Source organism: Saccopteryx bilineata, chromosome 6 (genome assembly GCF_036850765.1).
Source record: "Saccopteryx bilineata isolate mSacBil1 chromosome 6, mSacBil1_pri_phased_curated, whole genome shotgun sequence".
NCBI classification, from domain to species: Eukaryota; Metazoa; Chordata; class Mammalia; order Chiroptera; family Emballonuridae; genus Saccopteryx; species Saccopteryx bilineata.
Window position 1 is genome coordinate 182,674,674 of NC_089495.1, and position 22,495 is coordinate 182,697,168.

The following is a 22,495-nucleotide window of genomic DNA, read 5'->3' on the forward strand; positions in this document are numbered from 1 at the left end:
TGGAGATTCCTCAAAAAATTAAAAATGGATCTGCCTTTTGACCCAGCCATCCCAATTTTAGGAATATATCCTAAGAATACCAAATCACTGATTCAAAAGAAGAAATGCACCCACATGTTTATTGCAGCATTGTTTACAATAGCAAAGATCTGGAAACAGCCCAAGTGTCCATCAGTGGATGAATGAATTAAAAAGCGGTGGTACATATATACAATGGAATACTATGCAGCCATGAGGAAGAAGGAAATCTTACCTTTTGTGACAACGTGGATGTACCTGGAAACTATTATGCTAAGTGAAATAAGCCAGGCAGAGAAAGAAAAGTATCGTATGACCTCACTCATTTGAGGAATCCAATGTACAATGTGAACTGAAGAACAGAATAGAGGCAGAGAAGGGATCAAAGGGACCAGAGGGAAAGTGGACAGAGGGAAAGGGGATGAGAGGATGGGGTCAGAGAAAGGAAATAGATTGGTGAAGTTATATATATATATACAACACAGTGTTATAGAGAGCAGGTCAGCAAATCCTGGAGGGAAGGTGGGAAAACATGTGGGGGAGGGCAGCAAGAGGGATGTTGAGGGAACATAGGGGGTGGGGGATGTACTCAGTGGGACACTTGAATTTATGTAAACACAATAAATTAAAAAATAAAAGATAATAAAAAAAACTTTAAAAAAAGAATCAACCAATGAATGCATAAATAAATGGAAAAACAAATCAATGTTGCTTCTTTCTCTCTCTCCCTTCCTCTCTCTCTAAAATCAATAAATAATAAAAAAAAGTATTCTGAAAATAAATACACAAAATGGGTTGTCTTTCGTGCAAACACATATATTCAGATCCTTTCTACTTTTAAAGACATGTACTTCTTTAGTGATTTTCTTAAAAGCTGTCATTTAATACAGTTTTAGAAAGAAAAATCCACCCCCAACATTTCTCACCTCCTCTTATGAGAAATTATTCTTTTTAGTTCCACCTCTGGAAGCACATTCTAACAATGTATGTGCCAAGGCTCTGTATCTGCCACTGTGGCAACCCATTAAAAATGCCACCCTCTTGTACTGGCCAGATAGCTCATTTGGTTAGAGCAGTGGTCGGCAAACCATGGCTCGCAAACCACATGAGGCTCTTTGGCCCCTTGAGTGTGGCTCTTCCACAAAATACCACATGTGGGAACTACCTCGATAAGGAATGTACCTACCTGTATAGTTTAAGTTTAAAAAATTTGGCTCTCAAAAGAAATTTCAATCGTTGTACTGTTCATATTTGGCTCTGTTGACTAATGAGTTTGCCGACCACTGGGTTAGAGCATCATCCCAAAGCTCAGATGTTGACACTTCAATCCTCAGTCAGTGCACATACAGGAGCAGATTGATGTTCCTGTCTCTTTCTCTCCCTTCCTCTCAAGCGCCATCAAATGTAGGCAAGAGCTGCCTTTGGCCTGGTATAGGAAAGGGACACAAGGCCAAGGCCAACTGAGAAGAGGCACAGCTCAGCAGGGCTCCAGGGGAAAGCTGTGGGCACTGTCCTGACCCATGGCTGCTGGCTAACTGATCTCTAAGCCAGTGTGTTTATGAACAAAATGAGAAACTGGAGGCAGAAAGTTACAGGCAATGGTTACAAGGCCACTCACTTTCAGGTATTAAGAGCAAGTCTTTTCAGTGGAAAGATACAACACATGGCATTCTAGAAGAGAAGGTGGTGACAGAGGGCTGGCAACCATCTCTGCTCCACTCTGCACCTTTCCCTACCCCGGAATAGTCGGTTCACATCCCCTGAGTGCACAGAATCAAAAATACGAGATGTAAACAAGGAATGTTGGTATCTTAATTGATCAGCATATCATGGGAAGGCGAGATGGGTAGGGAAGCTCACTCTCCCACCATACTGCAGTGATATGATGTTGAATTTGTCCAGGGCCAGAAGCAGATGCCAGGAGACACTCCAGCTCTTGGGATAACACCGTGAGCCTCTGTTCCACTTCCATAAAAATTCAATTGTTTGGCCCTGGCCAGGTAGCTCAGTTAGTTAGAACATCATCTCAATATGCCAAGGTTGCAGGTTCAATCCCCAATCAGGGCACATACATGAATCAACCCATGAATGCATAAATAAGTGGAACAACAAATTAATGTCCCTCCCTTTTCCTCTCTCTCAAATCAATAAAAATTTTAAATAATTTAATTCAATTGCTTGGTTTATTTTAGGCCTAAAGCTAATTCCTCCAGAACTTGGGAAGCAGCCTGACTGGAAAGAGTAGAAATGGACACAGGGCTTTGATGGCAGATAATCCTCTTCCTCACAGTGATACTGGAAATTGGTCAGTGCTCCTGAACTTCCACAAGCTCTGTGATATAGGATATAAGAAAAGGGACAAGCAAATGTTCTCATTTTCAACAGGGAGTTAGAAAGTACAATTCATAAACCTATATATTCATTATGGACATGGACCATTGCGCCTGATGCTTACACAGTGTGGGGGTGGAGACGTCATTTGTGTCACCTATTGTCTATCCAATTCCATGGGGCAGGTATTATTATCCCCATAAAAGAGATGAACAAACTGAGACCCAGGGAAGTTCTTTAACATGTCTAAGGACACGAGGTAAAAAGTGATAAAGCCTCTCAAGCCCCAAAGCCTGTACTTTCTAGCCCATCAACAGAGAAATGGAGGTCACCAGGCCCAGCCGGCAGTATCCCACATTGGGCCCACTTCTGCCTGATCACAAATTTAGCAGAGTTCGAGTCTTATTTTGCTGTCTACCTTTTACCCTTCCTAAGAAATTGAAAAGTGTGCCCTGGCCGGTTTGCTCAGTGGTAGAGCGTCGGCCTGGCGTGCAGAAGTCCCGGGTTCGATTCCCGGCCAGGGCACAGAGGAGAAGTGCCCATCTGCTTCTCCAGCCCTCCTCCTCTCCTTCCTCTCTGTCTCTCTCTTCCCCTCCCACAGCCGAGGCTCCATTGGAGCAAAGATGGCCCAGGCGCTGGGGATGACTCCTTGGCCTCTGCCCCAGGCACTAGAGTGGCTCTGGTCACGGCAGAGCAACGCCCTGGAGGGGCAGAGCATCGCCCCCTGGTGGGCAGAGAGTCGCCCCCTGGTGGGCATGCCGGGTGGATCCCGGTGGGGCGCATGCGGGAGTTTGTCTGACTGTCTCTCCCCGTTTCCAGCTTCAGAGAAATACAAAAAAAAAAAAAAGAAATTGAAAAGTGTACCTCTTGTATAAAAGCTTAATTTCGTTTTTTCTTTTTTCTTTTTTTTAGCTAGAGAGTCAAAGAGAGGGGGGACAGACAGGAACAGACAGACAGGAAGGGAGAGAGTTGAGAAGCATCAATTATTTGTTGCAGCACCTTAGTTATTCATTGATTGCTTTCTCATATGTACCTTGATGGGAGGGAGGGGCTATAGCCAAGCCAGTGACCCCTTACTCAAGACAGCAATCTTGGGCTCAAGCCAGTGACCTTGGGCTTCAAGCCTGCAACCATTGGGCTTAAGCCAGCAACCATGGGGTCATGTCTATGACCCCACGCTCAAGCCACAATCTTGGAGTTTCGAACCTGGGTCCTCAGCGTCCCAGGCCAATATTCTACCCACTGTGCCACCTCCTGGTCAGGCCCTAAGTTCTTAATTTAAAGAAACCCTAATTTCTTAACTAAAGAAAGGGGAGACTGGGGAACCATTGTTAAGGAGAGTAAGAAGTAGAAACACAATCATATTACCGCGGCTTCATGAGTGTCAGACCTCGAGGTGGCCATTAAGATACAGCCTTCCTAGGTCAAGGCAGCAGTATGTTCTGGGAGGAGAAGGGACATTTGGGGTAAGGATTTCTGTTTTTACCTCAGCTGATCACTGTGGAATGCTGCAGGATTCCTGCTGTCTGGACTCCACCAGGCTTTCCCGGGCAGGATGAAGGCTTTATTCCCCTACCAGCCCACAGCCACTTCTCCAACAAGCTGCCAAGGAGTCTGCATACATAGAATCTCTTGGGTTGCATGAAGGAGAGGTGGAAACCACAGCAACAGCCCCAGTGGGCAGGCACCGGCAACGTCCAAACCCAAAAGCCCTAGGCAGCAACAGAAGAGGGGGTGGCGGGCCTGCAGACAGACCATACCTAGGGAACAGAGGCCATACCCAGTGGACTCCAGTGGCCAAAACCTTTCTTTACACAGAGAAAATGCAAAGGCAGAAAAATGCAACACAAATGAACAAAGAGAAATCCCCAGAAAAGGACCTAAATGAATCAGATATAACAAATTACCAGATGCAGAGTTTAAAATAATAATTGTTAGGTTGCTCAAAGATATTAGAACAATAATAGATGGTCATTATGAACACCTAAATAAAGAGATAGCAAATATAAAAAAGGACATTGAAATAATAAAAAAGAATCAGTCAGAAATGACAAATACAATATCTGAAATAAAGAACACAATGGAAAAAATTAAAAGCAGGATGGATGAAGCTGAGAATTGAATCAGTGAGTTAGAGGACATGATAAATAAAGGCACGAAAGCAGAGCAGAAAAAAGAAAAGAGACTCAAAAAGTCTGAGGAAACTCTAAGAGAGCTCTGTGACAACATGAAGAGAAATAACATCCACATCATAGGGGTTCCTGAAGAAGAAGAGAAAGAACAAGGGATAGAGACTTTGTTCAAGCATATCATAGCTGAAAACTTCCCTCAATTAAGGCAGGAAAATATCTCACATGTTCAGGAAGCACAGAGAACTCCATTAAGGAGAAACCCAAAGAAATCAACACCAAGACACATCATAATTAAAATACCAAAGCTAAGTGATAAAGAGAAAATATTAAAAGCTGCTAGAGAAAAAAAGACTATCACCTACAAAGGATGACTTCTGACTTCTCAACAGAAACACTTGAGGCCAGAAGGGAATGGCAAGAAATATTCAAAGTAATGCAGAACAAGAGCCTACAACCAAGACTACTTTATCATTTAAAATGGAAGGAGAAATAAAAAGCTTTACATACAAAAAAATACTCAAGGAATTCACTACAACCAAACCAAGGCTGCAAGAAATGCTAAGGGACCTGTTGTAAACAGATCAAAGGAGAAAAAGAATATAGCAAAAGAGGAATACAGTTTTAAAGAATAAAATGGCAATAAACAATTACATATCAATAATAACCTTAAATGTAAATGGATTAAATGATCTGATCAAAAGACATAGGGTAGCTGCGTGGATAAGAATACAGGACCCATACATATGCTGTCTACAAGAGACACACCTTAAATCAAAAGATGCACATAGACTGAAGATAAAAGGATGGAAAAAAATATTTCACGCAAATGGAAATGAAAAAAAAGCTGGGGTAGATTTTTATCAGACAAAATGGACTTTAAAATAAAGACTATAGTTAGAGATAAAGAAGGTCACTACATAATGATAAAGGGAGCAATCCAAAAGGAAGATATAACCATTATAAATATCTACGCACCTAATATAGGAGCACCTAAATATATAAAGCAGATTTTGATGGATTTAAAAAGCGAGATCAACAGCAATACTATAATAGTAGGGGATTTCAATACCCCATTAACATCATTAGATAGATCCTCAAGAAATAAAATTAACAAAGAAACAGCAGACTTAAAGGACATATTAGATCAACTCGATTTAATAGATATCTTCAGAATCTTTCACCCTAAAACAGCAGAATATACATTCTTTTCAAGCACTCGTGGTACATTCTCTAGAACAGACCACATGTTAGGGCACAAAAGTGGTCTCAACAAATTTAAGAAGATTGAAATCATATTGAGCACTTTCTCTGATCACAATGGCATTAAACTAGAAATCAACCACAACAGAAAAACTGAAAAATACTCAAACACTTGGAAACTAAATAGCATGTTATTAAATAAGGAATGAGTAAACAATGAGATTAAAGAAGAAATTAAAAAATTTCTAGAAACAAATGATTATGAGCATACATCAACTCAAAATTTATGGGACACAGCAAAAGCAGTCCTGATGGGGAAGTTTATAGCATTACAGGCATACCTCAAGAAGCTAGAAAAAGCTCAAATAAACAACTTGACCCTACATCTAAAAGAACTAGAAAAAGAACAGCAAGTAAAGCCCAGAGCTAGTAGAAGGAAGGAAATAATAAAGATCAGAGCAGAAATAAATGACATAGAGGCTAAAGAAACAATACAGAGGATCAATGAAACCAGGAGCTGGTTCTTTGAAAAGGTAAACAAGATTGATGAACCTTTAACCAGACTCACCAAGAAAAAAAGAGAGAGGACTCAAATAAATAAAATTAGAAATGAGAGTGGAGAAATAACAACTGACACAACAGAAATACAAAATATTGTAAGAAAATACTATGAAGAACTGTACGCCAAAAAACTAGACAACCATATATCTGTTGGCCATTTGTATTTCTTTCTGGGAGAAGTGTCTGTTCATGTCCTCTTCTCAATTTTTTATTGGATTGTTTGTTTGTTTGTTTATTGTTTAGTTTTATGAGTTCTTTGTATATTTTGGATATTAGGCCCTTATCTGAGCTGTTTTTTGAAAATATCATTTCCCATTTAAAAAAAAAAAGAAGAATCTCTTGGGTTGTTTTTCTACCCCTGCTTCAAACACTTCAAGTCTTCTTGGCCCTGGCTGGGTGGCTCAATGGACAGAGCATCCTCCGGGTACACCAAGATTGCAGATTCGCTCCCCAGTCAGGGCACACAAGAGAAGTAGCTAGTGAGTGCCCAACTAAATGGAACAACTAAGTAGAACAACAAATTGATGCTTCTCTCTTCCCTTCTCCCTTCCCCTCTCTCTGCACTTTCCTTCCTCTCTCTGTCTCTCTCAAATCAATGAAAAAGAATTTAAGTATATTCTTAGCTTTGCTACTTAACTGGGGAGATCATCTATCTTCAGAGGATCAAAGCAAATTTATCTCCTCCACATTTTTCTTATATCCTATTTTCTGGAGATAGCACACAAAGTCTACAATAATTTGAACATTTCTAAGCTCAACAGACACAATGACAGGTGGATTTTCCAACATCTGCCACTGAGAACATTTATTTACTGGCTAAAAATGTCTTGTATGTATGAATGATGCTTTGAACTTCTTTTGCTGCTTTCATAATCACTCTTTATTTTATTTATGTGTTTCTTTATTTACTTATACCCCTACCTTTCCCCATCAAAGACTGAAGGTGACTTTAAGGACACACAAAGGTTGACGAAACAGCATAAAATACAGAGTCAAGGAAGAAAAGCGAGGAAGAAAAAGAATATCCCTCCAATCCTTGAGAATTGGGAAGAAAAAGATACTATTCCTGTTTCACAGAGAAGAAAACCAGGGCACAGAGCTAGTAAATGCCTCTTTGAAGCTATGTGGGTTAAAAGCTAGAAATAACCTGAGACTGAGCCAGCCTTAAAAATGATACCCTGGGACTCTGGAGTATTGTGAAATTGACTTAACACAAACTAATGTCAAAGAGACACCATACAGGTTGTCAAAGCTGGGCAGAGACATGGAGACTCTCCTGGGAGGAGTCCTGGAGCTGGATGTGGATGGAGATGGGGGGTGGGGGCGCTGGTGCTGATACCAGGCCATGGTGATCCCTCAGACCACGGATCGGGTGCTCCCAGTGCCAGGCACCCTCCTAAGAACAGTCTAAGCCTTGCTTCCTTTAACACTCACCCTGGCACCTTATGATGTAAGTGCCAGCATTGTCCAAATTTCGCAAATAAGGAAAACAAGGCCTAGAAATATGAAGTGACTTGCCCAGAGTCATAGAGGGAGTACGTGGTGGAATTTGACCCAGGGAGGTCTGACTCCAGAACCCCCCACTCACTTTCAAGTTCCCCAGAACCCAATGCAGACAGAAGCTGCCACTAGGAAAGCTGGGTCTGGAGGATGGGGGACATCTTGAGATGTCCAAAGCTGAGAGGGAGAGAGGGGCAGGCATGTGGTTCCTCTCACTCTCTGAAATATGGGCAAGGAAGTCAGGATCTAAATTCCCAGCCCTTTCATTTGGATCTTGGCAGCTTGCTGGGCAGAAAAACTGCCTTAGAGTGAATTCCACAAGGGGTCGGGACACAGACTTGTTTCCAAAACCAACCTTAGCTGTAAGATAGGATAACAGGGTGATGATGATGATCACAAAGATGAGGATAAAAATGTTTGCTTTTTCCTGTGGTAAGGTTACAGCTAGCATGCAATGCTGTATTTACTAAGCACATACTATGTAACAGGCACTGTACTACAGGCACAGTGATTTTGAACGCAAGACTTTATTTTCCAGAGCACATTAAATATTTTGAAAAATCAAAAAAATTTAAATTATAAAATATTTGAAATATTTTTAAAAAATTTTAAATTTTAAAATAGAGCACTTCTAATTCTGCCATCACTGGGATATGAATGGGTATCAATTTCCCAGGCCTTCTCTGTTAGAGTACTCTAGTAAATTACTGTTTTCCACAGGGTCCCTCCTGCTCCTGTCTTCAGGAGCAGTCCCCACCTCCCACACCTCCCGGTGCTCACTTCAAGCTGTGACTTTCTCCTTCCCTCAGATCCCCTGTACCCGGGCCTTTGAGGGAGTCAGTAAAGCTACATGACAACTATTTCCAATTATCGCCCTCTCCAGGCCACTGAGAGAATTGCATCTCCTGGCTCCACTGTGGAAATGGAGCCATGTAACCAGTTCTGGGCAATGAGATGTGAGTAGAAATGATGTTTGATGCTTGTCATTTCAAAGAGAAATCATTTAATTGCTGCTGCAAAACCTCTGGAGTTCTCTTTTACCCTCTACATGGCAATGGCAACATTTGAGATGGTCCCTGACTAATTAGCCCTCCTGACAGCCCAAAATGAATATGGAGGATGAGTGAGAAATAAACTGAATAGTTTTAAATCACTTAGATTTGGGGGTTGTTAGTTACCACAGTGTAACTTAGCCTCTTCTGATAGACACAGCATTTTGGTGAGATTCAAAATTCCTGCACCACAGGGATCACCCCTTCTCCTTTTCCAGGAGATACACAGAGACAGAGATGAAGATGGAAGTAGAGGTAGAGGTGGAGGTGGAGATAGAGAAATAGACACATAGGTATAAAGACATGTAATCTTTCTTGTCATTTCTTAAGTGTTTGAGGTGGAAGAGGCTGGGATGTGTGCCCTACCAGCCACCTTACCAATCCATGTATATAAATTATTTAAATATAAATGCAAATAGAAATTAAGTCTTAAGCACCCTTAGAGCTATCTCATAATCTGATTGTGGAAATAAAGAGATTAATTTTTTTAGGGATTAATTTTTTTTTAATCTATAAGCTAAAAGGCACAAATGATGTCTCAGAATATAAAAACTAATGTGGAGGGGTTAAAAAGCAATATGCTCTGTATGAACTAACAAGATAATATGGGAAGAATTTTTGCTGTAGCTCAGGGTTTCTTAACCTCAGAACAATTGGCATTTGGAGCAGGTCTATTCTTGGTTGTGGGGAAGGGCTGTCCTGTGCATTATAGAATGTTTAGCATCACCTTTGCCCTCTATCCACTAGATGGCAGTAGCACTTCTCTCCACCTCAGCTGCAACAACCAAAAATACCTCTGGGTATTGCCAAATATCCCCTGTGGGACAAAATCACCTTCAGTTGAGAACTGCTGCCTTAGCTATAATCACAACTAGAGTTATACCTTCTCCTACAGGCCCTGGCTGAATAGCTCAGTTGTTTAGAGGGTTGTCCCCATATGCCAAGGTTGTGGGTTTGATCCCCAGTCAGAACACATACAAGAATCAACCAATGAATGCATAAATATGTAGAATAGCAAACTTACAACTGTCTGTCTGTCTCTCCTTCTCTTTCCCTTCCTCTCACTCTCTGAAATCAGTAAATTAAAAAAAAATACACACATACACAAAAATAACACTTCTCCTACAGAATTGTATAACAATTTTCTTTCATATGCTTGGTCTCTCCCTGAAAGGTATTCAATAGAGAAGCAGAAATCCAGAAACAACCCTGAAGCCATACTCATGACAAGAGCAGCAGGGATGACAGCCAGCCTTTACTCAGTACTCAGTGCACTCAGCCCCAGGTGCCTCCCTCAATGCACATGACAACCTGGGAGCCCGCAAGACTGTCCTTCTCATTCTATAGATGAGGAAACCGAGCAAAGCGAAGTGGAGCAACTTTCCCATGGTTGGAAAGCTGGTTGGCACAGAAAAAAACGTACAGGAAAAACACAATTTTCTTTCTACTACAATCAGAGAAATGCAAATTGAAACAATAAATTATTTTTTTCTGCCTATATTATTAGCAAAGTTTGTAAACATCATAACACTAGTGTTGAAAAGTCTTGGAAAAAGTCACTTTCATCCCTTTTCTTGAGGGCAAAATAAAAAATTTTTAATATGATAAGGCAGGGGTCCCCAAACTACGGCCTGCGGGCCACATGCAGCCCCCTGAGGCCATTTATCTGGCCCCTGCCGCACTTCCGGAAGGGGCACCTCTTTCATTGGTGGTCAGTGAGAGGAGTGTAGTTCCCATTGAAATACTGGTCAGTTTGTTGATTTAAATTTACTTGTTCATTTTAAATATTGTATTTGTTCCTATTTTGTTTTTTTTTATTTTAAAATAAGATATGTGCAGTGTGCATAGGGATTTGTTTATAGTTTTTTTTATAGTCTGGCCCTCCAACGGTCTGAGGGACAGTGAACTGGCCCCCTGTGTAAAACGTTTGGGGACCCCTCTGATAAGGCAATTTTTCTCACAGGAATTTAGCTCGAATTTATCAGTTTTTCAATTCTATCTCCATTTGTTTCTTTTTCTAACTTGTATCTCTCCACTGAGTGTTGTAAAGCAGTGGTCCCCAAACCCCAGGCCGCAGACCAGGACTGGTCCGTGGGCCATTTAGTGCCGGTCCGCAGAGAAAGAATAAATAACTTACATTATTTCCATTTTATTTATATTTAAGTCTGAACGATGTTTTATTTTTTAAAAATGACCAGATTCCCTCTTTTACATCCATCTAAGAGTCACTCTTGATGCTTGTCTTGGTCACGTGATACATTTATCAGTCCCACCCTAAAGGCCAGTCCGTGAAAATATTTTCTGACATTAATCCGGTCTGTGGCCCAAAAAAGGTTGGGGACCACTGTTGTAAAGTATCTGTACCTCAATTCTGCAGGTTTACATAGAGACACCAAGTCCAGATGAATTTTGAGTTTTATTAAAGGAGGAGATTTATTAAATATGCCGGCCACATATGGCTGACACTGGGTATTTGCAGACCCAAATCATGTGCACCAAATATATCTCAGGGACTGGTTATATACTCTTGGTCACATGGGTTGGGGAGAGCATGACATCATGGCACAAGCTTACAACATTTGTTTAGGGGATACACAGAAACATTTAGACTTTCAAGGTAATACAATCAAAGATATTTACAATCTTTCAGGGTTCATCTTCCCTCCTTTGCCTAGAGGTATGTTACTCTCAGGATTCCAGGAAGGGGGGAGGATCTACAATCAATGTAAGGTGGTATGTAAATTCTGTCTCCCATTGAAAGAGAAGAAGTTTCTCGGTTAACCTTTATTTTAGTTTTAAAACTAAATGACCCATTGTTCTTGCAAGCCAGAAACTTCTATATTCTTCTCCCTCCCTTCCCCAAAGGAAGGACAGGACAGGAAAGCCTGATCTTTCCTCCTAGAATATCAATATTAATTTTGCTGCTATTTGGTACCTTACTACATGAGGTTTTCTGTTCTTTTTTTCATTTGTTTCAAGAGAATTTGAGAATTTGAACTTGATTACTGAAGCACTTTCATAGTGGCTGCTCTAAAATCTTTGTCAGTTAATCCCAAGATTTGATTCATCATGTTGGTGTCTGTGACTGTTTTTTCATTCAAGTTGTGATGTTTAGTTCATGGTGTCAAGAGAGGTGAACTTTTTTGTATCTTGAGCATTCTGTCAATTATTTTGGGGGGAATATCGTGTTTAGAGAAATTTGGTCATTTTAGCACACAGTCACCCTGTTTAGGTTTGGCACTCAGGCTGTTGCTTACTTTTGTGGCTATGGTTCCAATGACAGTGCAATTTTCAGAGCCTTTGCTATTTACTTTGGTCTGCATGGTTTGTCTGGTACTTCTGAGACTCCCACAGGTCCCTGCTGGGGCTGCCTGAGGACTGGCCTGGGCTATGGGTGTCTTTTAGTGGGGGAGGGAGAGCTCAGATCCCCCCAGGGAGGAGAAGGATGCCCAGGCTGGGCTGCTTAGTTAGGTGGGGTACCCTTTTCCAGGAGTGCTCCCAGCTGCTCGTCAGGTGTCCCAGAGAATGGGCATGGTAGAGGGCAGTGTCAGACCCAGGGGGACAGAGGCGCTTCCCAGACCAGGTCACTGTCCATGCACTGGCAGAATCCTCTTGCTTGTGCCGCCTGGCCACCAAAGTCTGACTTAGCAGGGGTTGAAGTCACAAGCTATTTCACGTACTGTTATGGGTCTCCTATCAATTCCCTCTTTCTGGGTTAGCCTGGTGATGCTGGATGGACAACAGGTGGGTCCTGGGAAGAAATGAGTCTACCTGGACCCCTTCTTGTTGCTAAGTTTCAGGTCAGGATGCCTGAGGTCCTGGCCACCTTATTTAAGACACTCTGCCTCTATGTTGTTCCTTTAGTCCTGAGGCTCCAAACCGATTCATCTTCGTACCCCTGCAAAGTGTTCTCCCGTGCTGCCTCTTGCGTTCCCAGGGTTTACAGTTGTGCTGAGCAGGGAAAAGCAGAAAGAAATAGATCTATGCCATCTTGTCAGATTTGAAATCCCAAAAGACTATAAAAATATCACTACCTTAGGGGGTGAACACACAATGCAGTGTACATAGGTAACTGGGCACCTGAAGTCTGTGTAATTCTGTTAACCAGTGTCACCCTATAAAATTAATTTTAAAAAATAAACAAAATGGTATTTAAATTTTTTCATTACCTTTTAAGGCTACAATAATTTTATCAGATAAAGCAAATTTAAACCACTTGGTCTTATCTTTGTTTAGGGGGGAAAAGCACAACTTTTACTCTGCAAATGTGCGGAGGAAAACCAGACATCATTCTTTATGTCTACAGTCTATCCTGCAATCAACCTCACAGGGTCAATGAAAAGGTGTCCTCAGGTTACAGAAAGTAGGCACAGTAACCAGACCTGACATTTGCTGGCCTTTAGTTGGCTTCTCAGATTTCAAAGAGTAAAAAAAATCTCTAACAAATATAAGTCTGATCTCTACTTGGTGCAAAACTCTGCAAAGAATGAATTACAAAGGCTTAAGGCATGGGGTTCATTTAAATTCTTTTTTCTGGTAAGGCTCTAGAATATGTAAAAAGTAGTCATTAGAGGGCAGTAGACTCAAACTCTGCACCCTGGCAAGAGTCTGCCAGGCAAATCTCAGGCTCTACCAGCGCAGCTGTTTAGGCATTATTGATTCAAGACATGGGATATTATTTTAACCCATTCTCTCCCAAACTCTACTTCTAAAATATCACTGGCCTGTGGGTAACTTCCCCATTTTTAAATTTATACTGTGCCTAATATTTTCTTTTATAAAAGAATATTTGCTTTTTATTTTTTTATTTTTACAGAGATAGAGTCAGAGAGAGGGATAGATAGGGACAGACAGGAACAGAGAGAGATGAGAAGCATCAATCATCAGTTTTTCGTTGCGACACCTTAGTTGTTGATTGCTTTCTCATATGTGCCTTGACCGTGGGCCTTCAGCAGACCAAGTGACCCCTTGCTCAAGCCAGTGACCTTGGGTCCACGCTGGTGAGCTTTTGCTCAAACCAGATGAGCCTGTGCTCAAACTGGCAACCTCGGGATCTTGAACCTGGGTCCTCAGCATCCCAGTCCCGACGCTCTATCAACTGCATCACCGCCTGTTCAGGCAAGAATATTTGCTTTTTATAAAAGAAAATTCTGGACATAACTACTAAATATATTATGAAGAAATGGAACTAAGTCTCATTGTTTGGTTTTAAAATTTATTTCTATTTTCAACTCAACTGCATTATTTTATAAACAAAAAAACTCATATGCTATAAAATGTGATAGAAATACAGCTTTCTTAAGAACACTGCTTTAAAAACAGCCTTTAGGAATATCCTGACAGCCATAAGCTCTCCCATTGTAATTAGAGAAATACTTGCTGAACAAATAAATTAAAGAAGCATCTCCACTAGGAACGTGCTTTCTTCCTAATGGAGAATTATAGTGATAATTTTCTATTCTCAGTAGCATTCTATCTCCTCATAGATGTTCATTTCCCTGTTTTTTGTTTCTTTGTTTTTTAGGGAAAAAGCCAGGGGCTTTAGAGAGATAAGCTTAGCTAGTCTGAAGCCTTTCCCAGGAGTTGAACAAATCCTGCAGGGATATGTAAGCATATATTCTATTTAACTTAGAAACTTTCTCGGCCTGTAATACACAGAAGATCAGTCACAGCTTAAATATGACGATAAAGTTATAAACTGGTCATTAAGGTACTGTGATGCTTGATATCTATTTTAAAATCATATCAACGACCCTGGCAGGGTAGCTCAATTGGTTAGAGCATCCTCCTGATAACACCAAAGTTGTGTGTTCAATCCCTGGTCAGGGCACATACAAGAAACAACCAAAAATGCATAAATAAGTGGAACAAGAAATTGATGCTTCCCTCTCTCTTTCCTCTTTCTAAAATCAATTGATAAATAAAAATAAATAACCTTCTCCTTATTTAAAAATAAACAAGTAAAATCATATTGAATTTCACTTACATGTGTTTTTCATTTATTCAGTCAGCCTTTACTGAGCACTTACTATGTGCCAGGCACTGTACCCTTATTCTCTGATAACATGCCAGGGTCTAGGTTTAGAAGGCGTCAGCTGTAGGCACTGTGATTAGACCAGGCAGAGAACAAAACATGAACCCTGACAGGCAAACAGGAATGGATTTAAAAACATTTACCTTTAAAAGTTATGCTTCAATAAGCTGGATTTTTCTGACACCAAACATGTTATAGCAAAACGCAGCTCTACCTAAAACTTCAGGGAGCTCACTGGTCTGCTAAGGGCAGCCATTCAGCAGACAAAAAGCATAATTTACAACTTCAAAGGACAAAGAGCCAAGAACCAGAAGAGTTCCCAGGCCAGATGAGAACACGTCTTCTGGATAGAAAAAGTTATCAAGGGTTTCATTCATTCCAGCAAACACAGTTAAAATTTCTGACTTGTTTTCTTCCCTTATTTTTCCCCTTCCCTTGCTTTTAACATAAGAAACTGGATCCTGACTGGTGTGAGAAATTTAATGGAGAAGGCAATGTCTTCTCTCTAATTAGTCTGCAGGGAGTTAGAGCTTCCTCGGCAATGGGAAGACAAGAGGTTGAAAGGGGCACACATGACGCTGGTGAAATGAACCAGAGTCCTGGTCACTCCGGAGAGGGCGCCGCCATGGAAGATCTGCGTTAGCAGAAAGCAGTCAGCAGCACCTGAAGGAGGTAGCTAAATATTTAAGACTTAGTACTTACTCATACCTGGATATTTGCATTTCTTTCAAGTTCTGCCTTTGAAGTCAGCCTGACCCAGCTTTCAGTCTCAACTTTCCACCATTCTCTTGGTAACATATTAATATGTAACCTCTGTCTAAGGCTCTACTTCCTCATAAGTAACATGGCAATTATAATAGTATTTATTTTTCGGGGGCAGATGTGAAAATCAGAAGGAACAATGCATATAAAATGCACAGCACAATGCCTGGAATGTAAATGTATGATGAATAACAAACTATTCATCTTTGTGTCTTCCCTTAATTGTGTATATAGTCTTCTGTGTCCTATAAATATAGAACCGTGAATGATACCAGTGATGGAGTATATCTGACTGTTTTAATCCAGCTGAGTGACAAGTCATGAATGAATGTGCACTTGGGATAGCCCTTGAGGGGAGCTATCGGCTCAGGCCTTGCGGGCACTGCTGGACACGAGCTCGGAAAGATAAATGCCGTGGGTGTGGCTGTCAACAGGAACACAGCCTGTTTTTCAACTCAGTTGGGATTTCTTTTTTAAAACTGCGACTGCAGGCAAAACACACAGAAGTAAACAAGTCTCCAACACAGCACATGTCCTTGAAACTCAAAAGTGAAGAGTGAGGAGAGGTGTCACAGACGGGATGGCAAATAGCAGGCTTGAACCTTTAAAAATACTCCTGCTCTTAAACTATTATCATCTCTAACGATTTTTTACTGTTATCTATAATTTAGCCCCTAAATATATATAAGTAAGCATGTAGGGGTGTGTGTGTGTGTGTGTGTATGTGTGTATAATTTTTTAAAGGGACAGAAAAGTCACAGTTAGGAGTGGTCTGCACAGAGGGTCACCTAGGAAATAGGAGTTGCCAGATTATTCTGTGACCTTGGTGATTTTCTTCATTATCCTGGGGTTTAACTTCCCCCTGTAGAAAATGAGACAACTAAGTGAGCTGGGTGGTTTGCAAACTCTCTTTGTCCTCACACCCTTTCTTCTGACGAATGCTCACCCGGAAGGCCACACAGTACAGAGCTGACATGGGTGAGCAGGAGTGGAGAGCCCAGGGCCCGCGTTAGTCCACCGCTTCCTCCCAACCCCGACCCTGTAGCCCCTAATGGGCTGCCTGAAGCAGTTTGAAAACCAGTGGCCCAGAAGCTACGCCATTCACTACTTCTGTGGGCCTTAATCATATACACTTACAGCTTATCCTCCACTACCTGGGCCACACAATTAGGACACATTGCTGCCTTGCAACAGTAGCCGGCACAGAGTGCAAAACCCCATTTTGGACCTGGAAATTAAGTCTGCAGGGCTGAATCCGCATAACTCAATCCGGAAAGTGATAACACATGCAGAGATGCGGTCATGCAAAATACTCAGACTCCCCGCCCCAAATCGATAAACCCAATATATGGTAGGAAGTACCAGCTTTTACTGTATGATTCCCCAGAGACTTGGGTCATCAGTCTCCTCTCCTTTCCTCGGGATCTTAGGTCCAGTTTGGAGGATGCTGGGTCATTAGCCACTAGGTTGGATATCACTGAATGCACCTATAAAAAATGGCTTTTAATTCAATGTAAAAAGAAACTTTAACATGAAAATTGTTTATTTTGGGAGTTATTTCACTTTTAAATTTATCCATCTTTATTTATTTATTTTTTGTTTATTTATTTATTTTATTTATTTATAGTGAGAGAGATGGGGGACAGACAGGAAGGGAGAGAGATAAAAAGCATCAATTCTTAGTTGTGGCACCTTAGTTGTGCTTTTTTTTTTAAATTTAATTTATTGTGGTTACATAGATTCTAGTGTCACCCCGAATGCATCCCCCCTCCCCTGTATTCCCCTCAACATCTCACTTAACCCCCTCCCAACATCTCCCTCCCCACTTCCCTCAGGTCTCTCCCATCCTATCATCCCCTTTCCCTCTGTCCTCTTTTCCTCTCAGTTGTGCTTTTTTTTTTTTTGAGTTGTGTTTTTTTTATATGTGCTTTGACCTGGGGGCTCCAGCAAGCAAGTGACTCCCTGCTCAAGCCAGTGACCTTGGACTCAAGCCAGCGACCTTGGGCTTCAAGCCAGCAGTCTTTGGGCTCAAACCAGTGACCATGCAGTCATGTCTATGAGCCCATGCTCAAGCCAGCAACCTCGGAGTTTCAAACCTGGGTTTTCAGCATCCCAAGGTGACGCTCTATCTACTGCGCCACAGCCTGATCAGGCTAAATTTATCCATATTTTTAAAGAGACACTAAAACTTGAGAAAAAATTAATCTTTGTACCTGATACTTAGCATTATTACTCTTTTCATTACAGAAGGGAATCAATCCATTAAAATGAGGCCTTTTGAAGGTCTTGCCTGGTGTGTGCATTCATAAATTTATTTTGTATCTTCAAAGAGTAATTTAAAAATATTATTAAAATGAACAATTATCTATGTATTTTATTTCACTTTCTTTTCTCTTCTTATTTAAAATTTATTTCTAATACTAAAAAATATAAGGAGAATTTAATTTAATTATAATTTAAGATCTAGCTTAGGACATTTTATCTGCTGTTAAGTATTTTTGTTGTACTTAATTATCCAAATTTTAATTTACTATAATATTTATTACCTGTTTATCACATTGTATTTTGAAACCTTTATTTTAAAACTTTCTTATTGTAACTCTTGGATGTTGAATGCTCATTGAAATATATTTTTATTAAACAACTTCTTTTTTTTCTTCTTCTAAAAAAAAGAAAATGTCTTTAATATTATTTCCCTATCTAAAATATAGCCTGACTCCTATTTAAAATGACAACAACACATCCAGAATTATAAACATTCTGTTTGAGATTTTGGATTTAAGAGCTTAATTTTATTTTCTTATGAAAATAAAAATTTCTAGAATTACAAATAGATACCATATAAGCATTAAAAGAAAAAAAAGACACATTCATTCTATTCTTAAATATCAAATTTCTTGGATGAAATGCCTGAATACACAGGTTATAAAATGGCCTTTGAAGGTTGGGATGTTGACATATTTCATCAGAAAAATAAAGGGGGCATTGAAGCACTATTTATTTTAAGACTATAGCCATCTGTCAGCTAGGACCTTTAATCATCAAAGACTTATTGTGTTAACATTCAACTTGCTGTACACATTCAACCAATTTCTCCAACAACTAATCTCAGAAGTTCAAGTTTGAGGAAAGCCCTGAGATTTTTCTACCTCCCTATTATAATGTCTAAGCACATCTCCAGAGAAACTCTTTGTCATGTATTAGCATGTATCTTGGGTGCTCTCCAGGACAGAGGTTTCAAAGGCCCTGATGAGATATGCCACGTGGGCTACCCAGAGTTTATCAGGCTATAGTAATGCACTCAGGACTGCATCTCCAGGAAACCTTTGTGACCTGCTTCTGAGAGGTTCATCTAATTCTAAGACCATGTGCCGTTTCACCTGAAGCTCCCATTCTATTTACCCTATACTTTCCTTGAGCCCGGTAACAAGAAAACAAGTATATTAGGGACAGGGAGTTCATGTCCATCAACAACTCTGTACTTAGGACTCATTGATGGATTCAATTCAGCAGTCCCTGGAGTAAACTGGAGCTGACCAGGGAGAAAGGGACACATGTCAAGTTGGAGAACAGTGTGCTCAGCTGGGACATTAAGATCTGACTCAGCATAAAAACAGGCCCAACAGCAGCGGCAGGCCTGTGTTAATGAGTAGTTAGCCACCAGCAGGGTCCTCTGTTCAGCTGGCGTGCACCAGTACAGCCTTGCCATTCGTTGAAACATCGCAGTACTGCCGAACTGGTTGTTAAACAGTTTGAACAAATACTCCAGATAATGCAGAGCCCTGAAAATGAGGCACAGGAACTTTGATTGGAGTCGGCAGGAAAGTGGAAGCAGATAATGAAATCTCAAAGGCAGTTAGAGGAATGGGATGGAAATGGTGTTTCGGGAAGACCTTCTTGGCGTGTGGGGCTTCTGCCTTACCTCAGCAGGACGGGCAGAGGGAGGGAGTTATGTAATCCAGCCTGTGCCTGGCTTCGTTGACAAGTTGTTTACTCCAGCAGCACGTCATCATGATAAGAGGCTAGTTGGTCATGTAAGGGCAGCTGAGCTCTGTTTATTTAGATAAATATAGCCGGCCTCACCTCCCTTTGGGTACCCAGCCTGAAATGACTGATGACTAAGGCTTCTGAGCTTTTCCTGACTAAGACTCTCAGATTCTTATCAACCCATGAGTTTCTTAGAAAGTGATCTTAAGTCTCATGTCCCTTGCCACTAATATCCTCCTCCAGAGCACGACAGTAATATAGCAGTGAGCGTACACATAAGGACAGAGAAGTGTGTGTTACGTGTAGCCCCTGGTGAAGGTCACTGGCATCTAAGCAAGAAAAGGCTTAGTCTATGAGTGGTGGGGGTGGAGGTTACGCGTCCAGGAATAAGAAACAGTCATGAGATGACATAGAACGAAGGAGTGTAGGCAACCCCTTCAAACAGGACAAGAGCAGGTCAGCAATAAGCCTGTAGCCAGAGGCAACTACAAGGTGAAGTGGGGAATGCTCTTCAAAAGTTAGGGCTAAGCCTGGGCCCATGGCCTTATAACCTGGCTTTTGCAGTGGTTCCTGTTGCTACCACCAAACATGCAGGCTGCTGGATGGCACTAGGTCTGCAATGAAGAATAAAACTGGGGAAGGATATGATGAAGGAGCACCAGCAGGAGCTGGCTTTCAGACAGGAGGCAGGGGTGGGCCTCCAAGAAGGGTGAGCGTGCAGGGCAGAGGGACCTAACCCGGGGTGGGGGGTGGTAAGGGGTAAGATCAGAGAGGCGCAGGGGTGGGCCTCTGAGAAGGTGCAGGGCAGAGGGACCTAACCCTGGGGGGGGGTGGTGGTAAGGGGTAAGATCAGAGAGGCGGCAGGGGTGGGCCTCCGAGAAGGGTGAGAGTGCAGGGCAGAGGGACCTAACCCTGGGGGGGGGATGGTAAGGGGTAAGATCAGAGAGGCGGCAGGGGTGGGCCTCCGAGAAGGGTGAGAGTGCAGGGCAGAGGGACCTAACCCTGGGGGGGAGGGGGGATGGTAAGGGGTAAGATCAGAGAGGCGCAGGGGTGGGCCTCCGAGAAGGGTGAGAGTGCAGGGCAAAGGGACCTAACCCTGGGGGGGGGGGATGGTAAGGGGTAAGATCAGAGAGGCGCAGGGGTGGGGTTCTGAGAAGGGTGAGCGTGCAGGGCAGAGGGACCTAACCCTGGGGGGGGAGATGGTAAGGGGTAAGATCAGAGAGGCGCAGGGGTGGGCCTCCGAGAAGGGTGAGAGTGCAGGGCAGAGGGACCTAACCCTGGGGGAGGGATGGTAAGGGGTAAGATCAGAGAGGCGCAGGGGTGGGGTTCTGAGAAGGGTGAGCGTGCAGGGCAGAGGGACCTAACCCTGGGGGGGGTATGGTAAGGGGTAAGAAGGGGTAAGATCAGAGAGGCGGCAGAGGGACCTAACCCTGTGTGTGTGGGGGATGGTAAGGGGTAAGAAGGGGTAAGATCAGAGAGGCGGCAGGCTCAGGTCCCAGAGGGCATTGGGGAGGCACTTTGGCTCTTGCTCTGAGCCAGATGAGGAGCCATGGGGGTTTTGTACTAAGGACTAACATGATCTGATTTCTATTTTAAAAGTATCTTTCTGGTTGCTGTGTTGAGTAGGTACTGTAGGAAGATAAGAGCAGGTGTGGAAAAATCCAGTTAGGAGACTGTAACAGAAATCCAGAAGACAGATGATAGTGGCTTGGACCAGGATGGTGGCAGTGGAGACGGCGTAAACTATTTAGATTCTACATTTATTCCGCAGTTAGAATCTACATGATTTGCCAGTGAACTGGATGTGAGGTTTAAGAGAATGAGAGAGGTTGAGGTTGACTCCTAGATTTTCGTCTAAGTGGACAGAAGGGTAGAAGTGCTTTTCTGATATGAGAAAGCCTCAAATAACAAGCATGTGTATGAGTATATGAGGGGGGAAGAGACTGGGTAAGGGGTAGAGGTATTGGGAATTTGGTTTAGAATGTGTTCAATTTAAGAAATCAGAGTAATTAAAAAAGACTAAAAATTAGTTTTTACAAAAGAACTCTAAAGGAAATCTAAGTGATGATGTCAAGTACTGTAGACAGAAGGTCTAAGTGTCAAGCCAGAGATCCAGGCTCTGGAGAGAGAAATTTCAGACTGAGCATTACTAAGAGCATGTAAGGCCCAAGACTGGGTAAGGTCATTCAGGAAAGGAGAGGTCACAGAAAAGAGATCTGCCCACTCAGCTCTGGGGCTCTCCCCCATTAAAAAGCTGGCAAGTGTCCTGGCCGGTTGGCTCAGCGGTAGAGCGTTGGCCTGGCGTGCGGGGGACCAGGGTTCGATTCCCGGCCAGGGCACATGGGAGAGGCGCCCATTTGCTTCTCGACCCCCCCCCTTCCTCTCTGTCTCTCTCTTCCCCTCCCGCAGCCAAGGCTCCATTGGAGCAAAGATGGCCCGGGCGCTGGGGATGGCTCATTGGCCTCTGCCCCAGGCGCTAGAGTGGCTCTGGTCGCGGCAGAGCGATGCCCCGGAGGGGCAGAGCATCGCCCCCTGGTGGGCAGAGTGTCGCCCCTGGTGGGCGTGCCGGGTGGATCCCGGTCGGGCGCATGCGGGAGTCTGTCTGACTGTCTCTCCCCGTTTCCAGCTTCAGAAAAAAAAAAAAAAAAGCTGGCAAGGCTGGAAGAAACCAGCAAAGGAGGCTGAGAACAAATTGACAGTCAAGTAGGAAGAGAACTATGAGAGGCTACTTCCCAGAAAGCCCAGTAAGGAAAGAATTCAAGAAGGAAAAGGTCAAGCGTGTAAATGCTGCTGACAGAGCAAGAAGGATGAGGCCTGAGGAGTGTCCACTGAACTTACCAATGTGGACACCAGCGACCTTGACCAGAGCCATTGAGTGATGGAGACAGAAGCCAGGCTGGAAGGTTTAATGAGAAACT

At 42.4% G+C, this 22,495-nt stretch overlaps 1 protein-coding gene across 9 annotated transcripts in view; it reads right to left on the reverse strand.

Moving 5' to 3' along the window:
* The window catches only part of SHLD1 (shieldin complex subunit 1), a 142,431-nt gene that overhangs the window by 67,092 nt on the left and 52,844 nt on the right, over positions 1 to 22,495 (reverse strand). The window contains exons 4-6 of one of the 9 annotated variants that reach the window (XR_010726305.1): positions 16,953 to 17,077; positions 16,379 to 16,452; positions 11,202 to 12,745 (exon numbers count right to left, since the gene is read on the reverse strand). The exons of 3 other annotated variants lie outside the window; for them this stretch is intronic. Coding sequence is in view for 3 of the 6 variants with exons in the window: in XM_066237961.1 (XP_066094058.1) it covers positions 19,233 to 19,372 (140 nt within the window). In the remaining 3 variants the exon portion in view is untranslated. Of the gene's footprint in view, positions 1 to 2,281; positions 2,351 to 11,201; positions 12,746 to 15,536; positions 16,453 to 16,952; positions 17,078 to 18,370; positions 19,373 to 22,495 lie in introns of those variants that run through there. 5 more of the 9 variants (XR_010726304.1, XR_010726306.1, XM_066237964.1 and 2 more) reach the window with 5 other exon arrangements.